At 36.8% G+C, this 15,564-nt stretch overlaps 2 protein-coding genes across 2 annotated transcripts; both read right to left on the reverse strand.

The window, feature by feature from the left end:
* Positions 1-1,624: 1,624 nt before the first annotated feature.
* On the reverse strand, positions 1,625-4,963 carry LOC127812629 (receptor-like protein kinase 5). Its single transcript, XM_052353091.1, is given in 3 exon segments — positions 1,625-2,186; positions 2,273-2,896; positions 2,899-4,963. Coding segments are annotated over 3 exon segments (3,048 nt in total). The 5' UTR covers positions 4,883-4,963; the 3' UTR covers positions 1,625-1,746.
* A 4,081-nt stretch (positions 4,964-9,044) lies between these two features.
* Positions 9,045-13,183, reverse strand: LOC127813391 (amino acid permease 8-like). Its single transcript, XM_052354338.1, has 8 exons — positions 13,132-13,183; positions 12,897-13,044; positions 12,325-12,558; positions 12,132-12,225; positions 11,595-11,812; positions 10,046-10,185; positions 9,696-9,923; positions 9,045-9,591 (listed from the first exon to the last, which is right to left on the reverse strand). The coding sequence occupies exons 2-8, from the start codon at positions 13,003-13,005 to the stop codon at positions 9,154-9,156; spliced, it is 1,461 nt and encodes a 486-aa protein (XP_052210298.1). The 5' UTR covers positions 13,006-13,044; positions 13,132-13,183; the 3' UTR covers positions 9,045-9,153.
* Positions 13,184-15,564: the final 2,381 nt, after the last annotated feature.

Genomic DNA, 15,564 nt, shown 5'->3' on the forward strand with positions numbered 1-15,564 from the left:
ATTCTTCAATGGTATTAAATGTATATTGAGAACGAGAATTTAAATTTTACATTGCTGGTAAATGCATACATGATGCATACATGTACATGATGCTCATATATATATATGTTCTTAGCGCACTTATTATTTTGCGCGGAAATAAAGGGTACCCTAGGAGCGCCTGACGCGGGACGAGGTGGCCATAGCCCGGCAGGTTGTGCTCAATACATTATGTGTTGATTTACTGATATGATGATTAACGCATATTTTGCATCGTGGCTTATGAGCCTATGGGACTTATACTTATGATGTATGCACTTGTATGATTATACATGAACAAAAATTTGAAATTTATAATTCTATGAGATATGATTTCCGACTTCTATAATTGAATATTGATATGAAGTCGTTGTACACTCCTCTCGGTATCATCATGATTTCTCTTTCTTCATACTGCTCCTTTGTACTAGAACTTGCTGAGCCTTGTGGCTCACTTGATCTTCTTATGCCATTCCAGGTAAAGGTAAAGCAGTCATTAAGGGCGAGTCCAGTGGGACTACAACCCAAGGGTAGTGGTGTACAGAGGCACTCAACTCGGAGATCCTAGTTGCGTTTTGGTGAGGAAGATTGATGAGATTTTAAATTGTTGTTTTACATTAGAGCCTCATATTCGGTTTGTATGGCCTAAGAGCCTAGATGTATCAACATTGGTTTGTAACGAAAGTTATTGATATTTCGCTGCGTGAAAATAGATAAATGTGTGTGTTTATTATGAGGTATTGTTCTATATCATCCTTGTGATGACCTCCTTTCGAATGTCCTATGCTAGCAGGCACATTCGGGAGTGGGCCCTTACAACGCGATTCACGATTTGGACAGTAGGCGGTTCAGTTCTGTCCAGAAAATAATAAAAAAATAATTAAAATAATTATTTTGAAAATAATTGGTTTGGACAATACATTATTCAATTACATATATGTATATATATTTGGAAATAATTGTATGTTGCATATTTATTGTATGATGATATGCATTATTTGATAATTGATGTTATGTCACTAGTAATCTGATGATAATCACTGGTAATTTTTATTTATCATTTTTAAGTAGCATTTTTAGTGATTTTAAAACTCACCTGTATCAGATTTTCAAACTGCGGTAAATCGCACCAAACCAAACTGCAAATGCGGTGCGGTTTGGCTAGACCAAAACCAAACCGTGGTCTGGTTTGTTCGAAAAACCGTACTAACGGTTTGACATGCTAAAAATGGTTCAGACTGGTCAAATCGCACCACGGACACCCCTACTAGAAAATGACATTTTATTAATTATATCTCTTAGAGACTTGCTAAATTGGTTTTTATATTTTAAAAATGATCAAATTACAATTATATATTCTTTGAATCCAAATTTAAAATTCTATTTAAACATTTGCGATCGTACGATCTTTTGATTAGGGATGATATTTATCACAATAGTTAGAATAATCCTTTGACTTTAAAATACAATGACTTATTTAATATTTTTTAAAATATTGTGACTAATTTAACTCTAAATTTAAAAATATAATAATTTATTTAATTCTTCTTAAATTACAATATCTTGTTTGATATTTCACCCCTTTCTTTCAATATATATAGTGAGATTATGAATGTCTAAAATTGATGTATCCAACCCATTAAAAGGGATTAAAGTTACATTAGGAGTTAATTACATAATTATGAAAGTCCTCAAATTACATAATTATGAACATGCAGTCTTCAAAGTTCAAACCATATTGCCATCTTCATCACAAACCTTGTTACTATGCTTATAGTTGTAAAGATACTTGGCATTGCTGAGAGGCGGGGCGACGTCGAACTTGCGCCCTATCCCGTGCCGCCGGCCGCCCTCCGCCGGGGCAGGACAGCGACACAGAATCTGCAACACCTCCTCCATGGAAGGCCGGTCGGAAGGCTGCGTGGTTGTGCATGCCAGCCCAAGTTTGAAGACAGTGTTCATTTCTTCCAAGCAAGATGGCTCCATTATGTCCTCCTCCAAGGCGTCTTCAATGGAGTTTCTTTCTCCATAGAGATGCCATGCCCATTCTGCCAAGCTTGTGTGCTTGTCTCCTTCGTTGGCCTCTCTTCCAGTCACCAGCTCTAATAGCACTACTCCAAAACTGTATACATCGATCTTCTCGTTCACTTTTGTTGTGTAAGCATACTCTGCAATCAAACCACAATTTAACTCAACACCCACTTTCATAAATTGCAGCACTAGCAATGGATTAAGTTGAAAAAAGAGATCATACCAGGAGCAAGATACCCATACGAACCAGCAACAGTAGACATGGTCTCAGGCTCATCTTGCTTGGCCAGAATCCTAGCCAGGCCAAAATCAGCAATCCTTGGCCTGAACTCAGAGTCCAACAAGATATTGCTCGATTTCACATCCCTGTGAATGATCGGTGGCGAGCAGCCATGGTGCATGTAACACAACCCTTTGGCAGCTCCAATGGCAATCTGCAGCCTCGTCGGCCAATCCAAAACAGAATTACCAACGAACCTTCCATGCAACCACTTATCCAGACTCTGATTCTCCATGTACTCGTAGACAAGCAGCTTTGAATCCTCACCTGAAATGTAACACAACAGCTTCACTATGTTGGCATGCCTAATTGTTCCCAGTATCTCAACCTCTGCCAAAAATTCCTTCTCTAGATTGTGATCAAATCTATGGTTGTTCCAGATGCTCTTGACAGCGACAAAATCTCCCGGATGGGATACCGGGACCCGGTATATCTTCCCCGACCTTCCACTTCCGATTAGATTGTTTTCGGTTAGCTGGGATAGAATGGTAGCCTTGGTGAAGGCAAACCTCTGGAATGAGGTTAGCTTCCAACTTTCGAGGTATCGCTTGAGCTTCTTCCCCTTCCGTTTCTGATGTTGAAAATGATTGATAGAATAGTGACTAGAAGGAGGGTAGCCGCGAGAACAAGGACCAGAGTGAGGGTGTATCCAGACGATAGGTTGGAGCTTTGTGTTCTGGTTGTGCAACTTTTGAGGTTGGAAATTGGCTTCTTGGAGCAGAGATTGGGGTTGTTGAGGAAGCTGTTTTGGTATGCTAAGTTATCGAACTCATCGGGGATTTTCCCAGTGAGTTGGTTAGAGGAGAGGTTCAAGGTGGTTAGCCTCAAACGGCCTAATTGGGATGGAATTTGGCCAGAAAGTTGATTTTCAGACAAATCAAGGTTGAGGAGGTCGCTCAGAGAACCGAGAGCGGCTGGAATTGGGCCGTGGAGCTTGTTTCGAGCAAGATTCAGAGTGTTTAGAGACTTCCATGAAAGTATTGTGGATGACAATTCACCTTCAAGTGAATTACCATCAAGATTCAGAGTAAGGAGTCGGGGAAGGCTAGTTAACTCCACCGGGATTTTGCCTGAAAACTGGTTGTTGCTTGCCTTAAACACGACCAATCTCGCGCAAGATAAGAATTGACTTTGAATCTGACCCGAAAATCTGTTGTCACTGATCTCTAGCCGGGACAAATTCCAGGCCAATTTGCTTGGAAGTTCGCCGGAAAATGAGTTTTGGCTAAGCATCAAGCTTGATATGTTGGGCAAAGTCCACATGCCTAATGGAACCTCGCCGGAGAAATTGTTTTCATAGAGCTGAACAGTCCTCAAAGTTCCACAATTTTCAAGCGATTTAGGCACGCTTCCAGTGAGCTTGTTTGAGAAAGCCACCACGCCGAGCAGAGCCTGCCCTGCACAGAGGCTCTCCGGTAGCTTCCCGGTGAATTGATTCTCCGCAACCTCGAAAGCCTCTAGCCTCGAATGGAGGCCGAATTCTGGCGGTAAAGTCCCATTCAACCTATTTGTGAAAACCCTAAAATGCTTCAAAGTTGGGATTAGGCCAATGCTCGCTGGAACTTGGCCGGAGAATTGGTTCATGAACAAATGCAAGATCTCTAATTTCTGCAACTTCCCAATATCTGCAGGTATTGAACCTGTCAAATTGTTCATGGACAAGTCCAATTCGATCAAGTTCAGCGAGTCAATCGGAGTTGGAATCTCGCCAGAGAGTTGATTGTCGTACAAATACACAAAACTCAGATTCTTCAATTGGAATATTCCCTGAGGAATTCGACCCTGCAAATTGTTCATAGATAAATCCAAGTGTTCAAGGCTCGTTAGATTCACAAAACTTTTCGCTATCTCGCCAACCAAGTTGGTCTCAGCCATCCACAAGAACTTCAAGTTCTTCAACTTTCCAAATGCCGGTGGCAGCTTGTTCGGCGTAAATGTGTTGTAAGCCATACCCAGATATTCGAGATTGGACAAGCCTCCGATTTCGATAGGAAACGTGCCATTGAATTGGTTTTGGTAGAGATACAGGGTTCGCAACCGTGGCAACCGACCAATCGCTGCCGGGATGTCACCGGAGAAATTGTTGGCCCCGATGTCGAAGTATCGGAGAGACGGCGACAAACGGTCGATGTCTGAGGGAACCGGGCCGACGAAGTAGTTTTGAGAGAGGTCCAAATGCCGAATATTATGGCAATTGTAGAGAGCCGTCGGGAAGTCTCCGGAGATGTAGTTGTAGGACAAGTCAAGAGTGGTGAGATTCCGGAGGCCACAGATTGCAGGCGGGATTTTCTGGGTGATGTTCTTGTTGCTGAGGAGTAATCCGGTGACAGCGCCGACAGTGCATTGAACCTCCGGCCAGTCACACGGTGATGAGGTGGCATTCCACCGCTGTGCCCACGGTGGATTTCCCCACCGCTGCTTAAGTATCAACAGAATCTCTCGGTCAATTGCCGCCGAGTCCTGCGAAGTTACTAGAAAGGGTAGGATGGAAATGGAGAAGAAGAGGAAGAGGAACGGGACGAAAGAGAGAAGAGGCGAGGGTAGTTTGGTCATTTTGAGGCAGTTTTTTGTTTGTCTGCCGGGAAAATCAGGGCTAACTTCCAGAGAAAGTGAGGTAAGAAGAGGTTGGAAAGAAAATTCAGAAGGCTTTGCAATGGAGAGTGTGATGTGGGTGAATTTATACGGTTTGGGAGAACATCAAAAGCAAAGTCAACATTGGAGTGCCTCTCTCTCAACTGTCCCTTGCACATGTGTCTATTCAGCAACATCAAGTGATGAAATATTACCTAATATTATTAACTTAACCTTCTATAAATAAATATAATTTAAAATTCTTATAATCAACTCATATAGTAATTAGCCTTCGTAATTCATTTAACTGATCTTATGTTTCACTAAATAAGATTTTGTTGATAATATCCTTAACTTTACTATTTTATTAATTACTCTAATATATATTAGAGTAGCATTCTTTCACTAAGACTAGTGAATTTTCTATTAAAAATTGGTGTTCCCAAGATTTGAATCATTAATATTGTAACGCCCATGGAATGGCTTCAAAGCAACTTCCTCCTAACCATGCCCCAATATATATTAACATTAAATGAGATCAATTCAACCCACCCTTAAACCCCCCACAGATCTATCCCTATTACATAAACCAATGTCAATTTCCAAGGCTATATATGAAACCTTGTATTAAAAAGAACAATGATGGCCTAATAAAGTTATTGAGCACTTAAAACTGTAATTGAGTATCACTCAAGAGTAAAGCAAGGCACATTGCTTAATTAATTGCAATATTTGTGCATTAATGTTATTGTTTATCACAACTTGCCACCTTGTTAAACTTAAATATATATAGCACTGTATTCCATACCCCTTTTTGCGGGTCCAGTTACAAAAACTAATTTCTTTACTAAAAATTATTAACTACTATGATAATAGACTGACTCATAATTTTGAGTTAATTTATTTACGAGATCTTACATCTAAGTCTTTAGAAACGTATGTAATGTCTAATTTTAACAAGAATGTAACTTAGTCTATAATGGTCCTCAAGAAATTTTTTAAAAATTGTATATATTATATGTTTTGTATATATGGGTTTTCTTAATTATTATAATGAATATATGGGTTTTTATTTTTGGGGTTTTATGTTAGGGTTTATTTTATTTTTGAGGGGTCATTTGGAATGCCCAGGCTTTTTTCTCAAACTTCAAATAATACATATGGCACGGCTGGTTCTACAAATTTGCACTATTGTAAATTTTTTTATTTCTTATATAAATAAATATAAAATTTTAATTGGGTTGTGGTGTAAAATATATATACACAACATTATCTTTTTGAGTTTGGTGCGTTTGGGGGGTGGATTACTCACTAACCCTATATGGTTGAAATGGGCTTAGATTTATAGCCTACTTTTTCTTTTCAAGTCTCATTGTTAGGCAACTCCTAGGTTGAAATGGGGTTATGTTTATCTCTAAACTTGCATAATTAATGAAATGTCATTTTCTAAAGTTGTTTATTCAAAGAGATAGATTCTGGGTTTTGATTTATCTCGAGTTTGTCTGGACCGTCCGGGCCCAATTTTGGCCTATCTTTGGGCTTTCTTTCTGGACCCAATCTCGGCCCATCTCTTGGCCCTTTTTCTGGGCCCAATCTCGGTCCATCTCTTGGTCCCGCGCCAACCTGTCACAGTATCATTACAACCCCGACTGGGTATTCGTACGGTCGCCTTAGATCTCATCCTCATTAATAGCAGATCACATCTACATTAATGGGGGTCTCATCGCCACTATGCTGCTACTTGGAAACCTCTACTGGTGCTGGATACTCAGTCACATCACCTGCAGACGTACGACGCATGCATGTAAGAGGACATCTCCTCCTCCTATATCAGCCAACTCTTTTCAGAATAAAGGTATGTTTTGCCCTTTGACCTACTAATACATTGTTTTTTTCTTACTCTTTTACTCACTCAAGCATCGAAATGCTTGCAGTTGTCAATCACCCCCTAGAAGAACCCATCATCGAAGCCTGCACCCTGCCGTTACGATTCCACCTCCGATCGTTCCCTTTGATCAAAAAGGAACATTGTCCATTATTCAAGTCAAGATACAAACACGATAAGATATTATGGGGTTGTGTGTCTATTAGAGATCCATTGAATTTTTTGCGTTATAAAAAAAAAAAATTATTTTAATATTATGATTTATATATATATAAATATATATATCTTGTATAATGTAAAAAATATTATAAATAATACGAAAAATATATTACATAAACAAATTGAAAATTATACAATTATCACATAAAGATGTATGTATACATATATATATATAATATTTTTTGTGTTATAGATTATACTTTTCTTATTGTATAAATGTCGGTCCTTGAACATGAAACGGAAAGGGAGACCCAAGAAGTCAACGAGCGGGGAGCAACTGCCGGGGGGGAAGAGTGGTTTAAATTAGCATATTTTAATGTTTGTGAGATTGAGACACAAATGTTTGTTTCCTTGTGCCAAAAAGGTCAAAGAAATCATTCGCTATCAACTATTTTGCATACAATATATATATATATATATATTGTATCCATAAATGCCATTTTGCTTCTAATTAATAAAATGGAATTTAACAAAACATCACCAAGCGGGAAGAAATATTTAAGATAAAACTTGTACTAATTATCTTGATTAATTAATCTGCTTCATCATGCTGTTCTAATTAATTAGATTTAGGAGGTGTTTGGCTTATCATTTTTTTAATAATTTTTAAGTTATTTAACTTTTAAATTATATAAAATTTAAAAGTTGAGTAGCGTTTAAACTGATAATGTATTTTGATAAATGTGTTTTTAACTTTTTAAGATTTCAATTAATAGTTTTGTGTTTGATTTAAAAGAGTTGATAAGTTATTGAAACTTAATAAAAGGACAAAAATAAACATGTTGTTGAGTGATGTAAATAAAATTTATAAAAATACTAAATTTTAATAAAAATGTTAAATATATTAATTCAATATATATTAAAATATATGCATTAAATATATATATGTTGTATATATATATTGAATGAATGAGGCGATAGTGAACGAAGGAGGCAATGGAGGAGAAAATGGAAGTGACGGCGATGGGCTGGAGCTATAGACGACGCAATGCAAGCAAGTAGAGGACAACGAACGACAACGATGGTGATGATGATGGAAATGAGTCTGGCTCGAGGTGGTGACAATGACAAAAAAAGATAGAGAGATGAAGAAGAGTGTTTGGTTAATTGAAAATATGTTTTTTGTTTGAGAATAAATCAGACATTTCCTTGGTCGACACAAAAAGCTCCTAAGAACTTATTTGAAAAAGGGAGTGCAGTTTTTTTCAAAACATTGTTAGAAAAACTTATAAGCTATATAAAGTTTAAGCTCTTATTAGAGTTGCTATGAATAGACTTGTTTGGCTAAATAGTTTGATAGCTTATAAGCTATTAGTGTAGCTTATAAGATGTCAAGAGTTTTTCAATTAAGTGTTTGACAAATCCAAATAACTTAAATGCTATCCCAATAGCGTTTTGCAAGCTCTTCCCCATCAGCTTTTGCAAAACACTAATAGAATAAAAGTTGCATTGACCAAGTAAATTACTTATTTACTCTCAAATAAAACACAAATTTTCAACCCATATCCTTCTTCTTTAACCTTCTACAACCAATTTTCGATTGCCATTGTTGCTTGTCGTCCATCTCCATCCGTTTCGCTGTTGCCCTAGCCATCACCCCCACTGTCATTGTTGACCACCATCTCCAACTCCATCATCGCCTGCAGCCGTCGCTTCCAAACTCATCCTTATTCCCATCGACTGTTGCCTCCAATCTCAATCGATGTCGATCGTTGCCTCAATTGCCACTCATGTCTCTATCGTCGGCTCTATCCCTAGCGGCTCCCCAATCACTGTATGCTTGTACAATGTGTATATATATATTATATATATATATATATTAATCTAATGATAATATATTTGAAGGAAAAAATAAAAGGTGTATATATTTATATTCTATTAATATATTTTTAATATATTAATATATATTTATCAACATCTAATGATAAAATTTTACATCATTCAACATGTCTATTTTTGTTTTTTTATCAAATTCTAATAATTTATCAACTTTTTCAAATCAAACACATAATTATTCAATTGATAAATTAAAATCACATTTATTTAAACATATTACCAGTTTAAACACTATCCAATTTAAAAATTTTATACTACTTAAAAGCTAAACAGTTTAAAAGCTGCAATTTGAAACGCTTAGCCAAACATGCCCTTAATCCTTGACATTAAATGGCTTGTAAGCATGGAGAGCCTTGTTGAGGCCTTGAATGGAGCCACAAGCTGCAGCCAAAGCCACCAAAAAGCACACCATGTTTATGAGCTGCAGCCCGATCCAGCGGCGGCTCCACCGCCGGATCTTCTTCTGGGAGACGAACATCGCCACCGGGAAGAAAACCGTCAGCGGCCAGTACGCTACGGCGCCCAGAAGCCCCAGTATGTCGTTGAAGAAAGGCATCGCCATCGCCGTCATCGTCGCCAATGTCACGAACCCGGTCCTCCATGTTAGCCTCAGGAGGTTGGTATCCAACTTCAGCTTCTTCTTCTTCTTCTTGCCTATGACAATGGAGTAGTTCGCGGTTACGAACCTGGAGTCCGGCCACCTCCGGCGGGCCCACGACTCAAATGAGTCGTACACCGGCTGTACGAAGACCTGTAAGAAGCAACAATATTATAGCATATCATCGAGTCCAAGGCTAGCAGATATTTTGGGTATCTCTATCCGTCTGGCTAAGGATGGAATTATAATCTTCAAACCTGGTACGCCCCCACGAGGTGCACCACGATGAAAATGTTGGCCAAGTTGACGAGCCAAAAGGGGTCGTAGAATCCGAATCCTGTGAGCAAGTTGCCGCTTGCTTCGTTTCCAAACGCAGCATAGCCGAAGCAGCCACACATCATGTAGAAAGCCGAGGTTGCACACACAGCCATGGTGTTGGCTTTCTTCATCACCTTGTTCTCGGGTTCGGCCGAGCTTAATGTGTCCTGCAAATTAAGACCAAACCCATAAATTAACTATAATTAATTCGTGTTTTAAACATCAATCAGCTAGTCAACAAAATACTAGTGTTTCAATGATTTGAGATTTTCTTTTTGTATTTCCTCACTTGGATTTCGATTAGGAGTTGACAGTAAGAGAAGGCGAGTGCGATGTCGCCTAATGCTGTGAACATTCTCCAGGTTTTGTCGGTTGTAGAGAGATTCATCCCAACTTCAACCCCGGTCAAGGTAGTTCTCTTTCCATTTCCTGTGCAGAATGGAGCATTATATGCAGTAGAACATTGTAGAATTAAATCGACCAGACACACAAACAGACCCCTGGATCGAAGTTCAAATTCGTCAAAATTTACAAAAAGTATGCCTAAGCAAAGCTAGAGGTAAAACAAAATCCCAAATCATCAACAAATATCACAAACAATCCCATCTAGATAATTAACAACAATCAAACCACTATATATCGATATAGTGGAAACCAAAGCAAGAGAAAATGAAGAGATTTCACTGGAAAATATACAGCAATCTGTGAAGCACCACAATGTCATTGTAGAAATTACCAAAATATATATGATTCAACCATGTACGTACAGTGTACGTAGTGCCTGCCACAAGTCCCCAACAAACCTACAAAATTTTGGCCAAATTGGAAAACAAATCGCCACCCGATTAAAGTGATCAAGTTCACTATCAACACGAATTTCTTTGTTTGTGAGTCTCTCTCTCAAACTTCTCACACACTACACCACTGGCTACTTCAAATCTATCATCCAAAAAACTGATTTTAGAGTTTAACAAGGAAATCTCCCATGTTGCAATAATTACTAATTGCGATTAATAAAAGAATGAGCTTAGAATACTTGTTGGACCAGAACCAAATAAACCCAAAATTTGGATCGTCTTGCTCATATATAAGAACAAAACCCACAACATGATGATCTAACATGTGATTTCCGGATTTGTTACATAGTGGCAGGTGGTAGCACTAATTAATCCAAAATCCCAAATCCAATGTCTTTAGTACTTATTGAAAAATTTGAGCAATTGCTAAGTTCTACTATGGAATTTATAGTTGGCCAATGCTTTTGAGCTCCATTTTTGACAAAAAAGACAGCAAATGCCTACTCAAAGTAGAAATGGCCACGTACCGTGGTACAAGAATGATAAAACTAAAAATTAAGTTATTGATAATAAATTAATTAAATTGACTCTCATTGAAAATATAAGATACATGAGGATACATAGATAGTTTAATCATCTAAGAAGAAGGCCAATTAATAAAGATTCTTATGAGAAGAATGAAGTGAAACAAGCATGATATACATGTGTTGAACAGTGATTCATGATGAGCTAAATATGATATATGTTTTAAAAACTTTTATCATAGAAAAAAATAAACTTGGTAAGAAACTAAGTGTGACATGTGTTTTATACTTTATTGAAGATATACATAATTCTAAGTAAAATATCTGACCAGTTCAGATTTATTTATCCGACCAACCCTACATAATATGATTAAGATAAGTTGATGATATGTTAGTATTTGCTCATCTCATGCCAACTTAAATGCCTGTCACTCTACATTGTCAGTTAAATCAAGAGATGTGTGTGTGCGTGTGTGTGTGTGTGTGTGAGAGAGAGAGAGAGAGGTGTGTTGAGTACCTGAGACAACCATAGCAAAGGCAAGTCCTATTCCTACGAGGGAGTACCCAAAGGACATGATTGCTGCAACAATAGATAGCATTGAGAGTTTGTGAAAATTTGGGATTTGAGAGAGAAAAATCTCAAGGATTCCCATCCCTATCATGTATGGATTGTGGGAAAAATTGCATTTAGCTTCATGCCCCCTCATGTGGTAGCAATTTGATTTCTGTATTGCCCTGAAAATTACATTTGCTTGACAAGTGTTAGATCAAATTCAAATAAGTGTGTCTGAGTAATTTCTTATTCTAAATAGAATATATGGATAGAGGTAAATTAAAGACCCAATCTCATTAGGATTGCTTCTTAACAAACTTTCCTCCAGTGGAGTTAGGCATACAGGGCAGCATGACATGATAAATAAAATTATCTCAATGTTAATAACTTTGTCCGCGCAGACATAAGTCTGTCGATACCTAACTATACATCTATATCTATACCATATCTATATCTATATATATATATATATGTTCCATGCATGCAAATTACTTAGCTTACACCATGCTTATTGATGCAGTGATTGTATAGCCGATGGACATCCCAATGAGGATTGCAAATTGAACAGCTCTACAAGCCAGAAACATTTTCCCACCTGAAAGGTTCAAATTTGAAAGAATAGGGTCAGTCTCAAGAAACTAATATCAAACTCAGAAATTCAATATGTGCTCTGTTTGGATGATGCAAGATGTACCCAGGTTTGCCTTGACAGCATCTCCATATGTGCAGTTTCTTTCGCCGGAGACTGGATCCGGCGACCGGTAACAGTCGGCCAGGAGATTGCTGGTGTAAAGAGTGATGAGGCTAAAGATGAAAATGGTGGAAACTCCGGCGAGCCACCCCAGCTGAGCAACTCCCCATGCCAGGGACAGAACTCCCGAGCCTATCACTGCTGTTATTACGTGTGCAGTTGCCGTCCAAACGGTCCCTAATGCAACGCAAATACTCATACCCATAAGGGGCGTTAAATGAAAATATCACATCGTTAGAGGGGTCTAAATGTAAACTTAGTTTACAGAGTAAGGTAAAATTTACGTGTACCCCTTATATTGTTTCGTCTAAATCCCTATTTCTCGGATTTTCTCTTCTTTTCTCCGAAAGAAGATGAACAGAGAACAACTATGAAGAGTCGATATGTGCTTCTTTCATGAAAACTAGAATGCAAAATCAGGCTAAGATTTTCAATTTTCTTGCCAAAAACACCAACATATACATATATATTCAGAAGGCGAAAGAAAAAAGTTAATTAATTAATCAATCGATTACCTGTTCTTCTGGGCTTCCCATCATCATCAAACTGTTCAACATTTGCAGCATTTTTGGGATCAATCTCGGACTGATCAGACATCTGCAAGTGAAAAAGCCCATCTCCCATTTCTCTCCACCAAGAAAATTTGAAAAGAGAGTTGAATATCTGCAACCCAGGTGCAGTTGCAGTTCAGAGAGAAGATATATATAGATAGATAGACAGATAGATCATGCACGGAGGTTGGTGATGTACCTGCAACGGAGAATGGTGTCTTTATTCAGCCTTATATGTATCTGAAAATGAAATGCAGAGACGGTGCGTGGACTAGAAAAGGCACAGTATATATGTAATAAATTCTCAATTATGGTCAAGGTTTCTCTCTCTTGTTAGTTGGGGGGAAGGCCTCTTAATTGTATAATAATATATTATATTATATTTGTATCTTAATTTTTAACATTAATAGAATTATTATATATACTTATTTAAGGAATTAATATATTTTTTCTTAAATTATCAATTATTTTTATAGGATATTTTATTTTTAAAAATTATAAACACTTTTTGTCAAATACTTATAATTTTGTAAGTATCAAAATTAAATATTAAAAATTAGTGCATAAATAGAATTAGGAAAATTCTATTGGCAGCCCGAAAAATTACTTTTCATAGCCCGCATCCCATCAAATTTTCTAAAATTTGTAAAGTACCTATTTTACCCCACAGCCAATCCTCTCCTCCGATCACCTCTCATCGCCGGCCATCGTCTCGCATCTCTTTTTCTCTCCCGCATTATATATACATATACATACATATAAATATATATACACACGACTATTCAACCAGCACACACACATATACATATACATATATATATATACAGAGCATGGTCGCGACCATACAACCAGCAACTGCACACACATAAACCAGCAAACACACACAAATATATATATACACAAACACACATATATATATACACACTCACACACACAAAAGCATGGCCCCGACCATGAAAACCTCGGTACCTCGTGGTGCGGGGGTTTTTGAAACTCCCACATCGCGAGATACGAGGATTGCTGAAATCTCACACCTCGCGATGCAAGGGTTGCTGAAACCCCCGCATCGCGAGGTGCAGAGGTTTTCATGGCAGCGGCCATGCTTTTGTGTGTGTGAGTGTGTGTGTGTATATATATATACATGTGTTTGTGTATATATATATATGTGTGTGTGTGTGTGTGTGCTGGGTTTCATGGTCGTGACTGCCATGGCCACGGCCAAGCTGTGTGTGTATATATATATATATGTGTGTGTGCGCGCGCGCGCGCTTGTTGGTTTATGTGTGTGTGCGATTGCTGGTTGTATGGCCGCGACTGCCATGGCTACGGCCATGCTCTGTATATATATATATATATATGTATATGTGTGTGTGCTGGTTGAATGGCCGCGTGTATATATATTTATTTGTATGTTTGTGTGTGTATATAATGTGGGAGAGAAAAAGAGATGCGAGACGATGGCCGACGATGAGAGGTGATTGGAGAAGAGAATTGGCTGTGAGGTAAAATGGGTACTTTACAATTTTTAGAAAATTTGATGGGATGTGGACTGTGAAGAGTAATTTTTCGAACTATCAATAGAATTTCCCATAGAATTATAGTCAAATAAATTGGCTAAAATCAACTAAACCACTAAAAGTTTATAACTTGAGGCAGTTGATCTCTTTGTAGTTTTATTTTTAATCGAAAACCTCATATGACATCATTTTCTAACCCAAGAAAAATACTAAATTTACATGTCAAAAAAATTACCACAACTCAATTAATTTTAAAAAAAATTATAAATAATTCAATTATTAAAAATTAATTAAAAAATACCAAACTTGCCTTTTATAAGTGAAGAAAAGTGGCGTAAATTGATAATTAATTTGAGAGGCAATATAGAAAAAAATGTGAGAAAATATAATTACTAACCCTAATCAATCTTTAAATCCAAGCAAAATTTTAATTTATCTCCAAAAAGTGTAAAAAGAAGTGAATGCAAAAACCAAAGTGAAATTCAATTTATCTTTGAATCACAAAACAAATTAGTCCCAAATTTATTTTTGAATGATGGAAGCAAAATAATTTCCAAATAATTGAATTTTTTTATTATTTTTTATTTTTTATCAGTAAATATGGTTTTTGATTGAATCTTTAACCACATTATTTTTTAAATTTTCTTAGTTTTTTTCTATCTGTAAATACAGTTTTTGATTGAATTTTTAAACGCTATAACTTGGAATTTTCTTATTTTCTTTTTGGCTTAGTAGTTTAGTAGTTATACTTTTTTCACTCTTTTTTTTTATTTTTCTCTCTCAAATCATTGATTTGTGCTACATTCCTCCACTTTAATGGTAAATTTTATATTTTTTAATTGATTTATAATAATAAAATTATTTGTAATTATTTAAGATTAATTGTCCACGATATAAATCTAGTTTTTTTAATCAAAAAATTATGTTGAAAGGACTTCTCAATCAAAAATAATTAAAACTATTAAGAAGGTTAATTCCCATATTAGCCTTGAATTATTGAATTATTAAAATAATTTTTGAATTTGAATTCTAATTACAATTGAATTATTGTGTTTGGAATAAAAAAAGGTATAGAAATTGGAATTATATTAACCTTCAAACTCTAAAATCTATCA

Source organism: Diospyros lotus, chromosome 11 (genome assembly GCF_014633365.1).
Source record: "Diospyros lotus cultivar Yz01 chromosome 11, ASM1463336v1, whole genome shotgun sequence".
Classification (NCBI taxonomy): Eukaryota; Viridiplantae; Streptophyta; class Magnoliopsida; order Ericales; family Ebenaceae; genus Diospyros; species Diospyros lotus.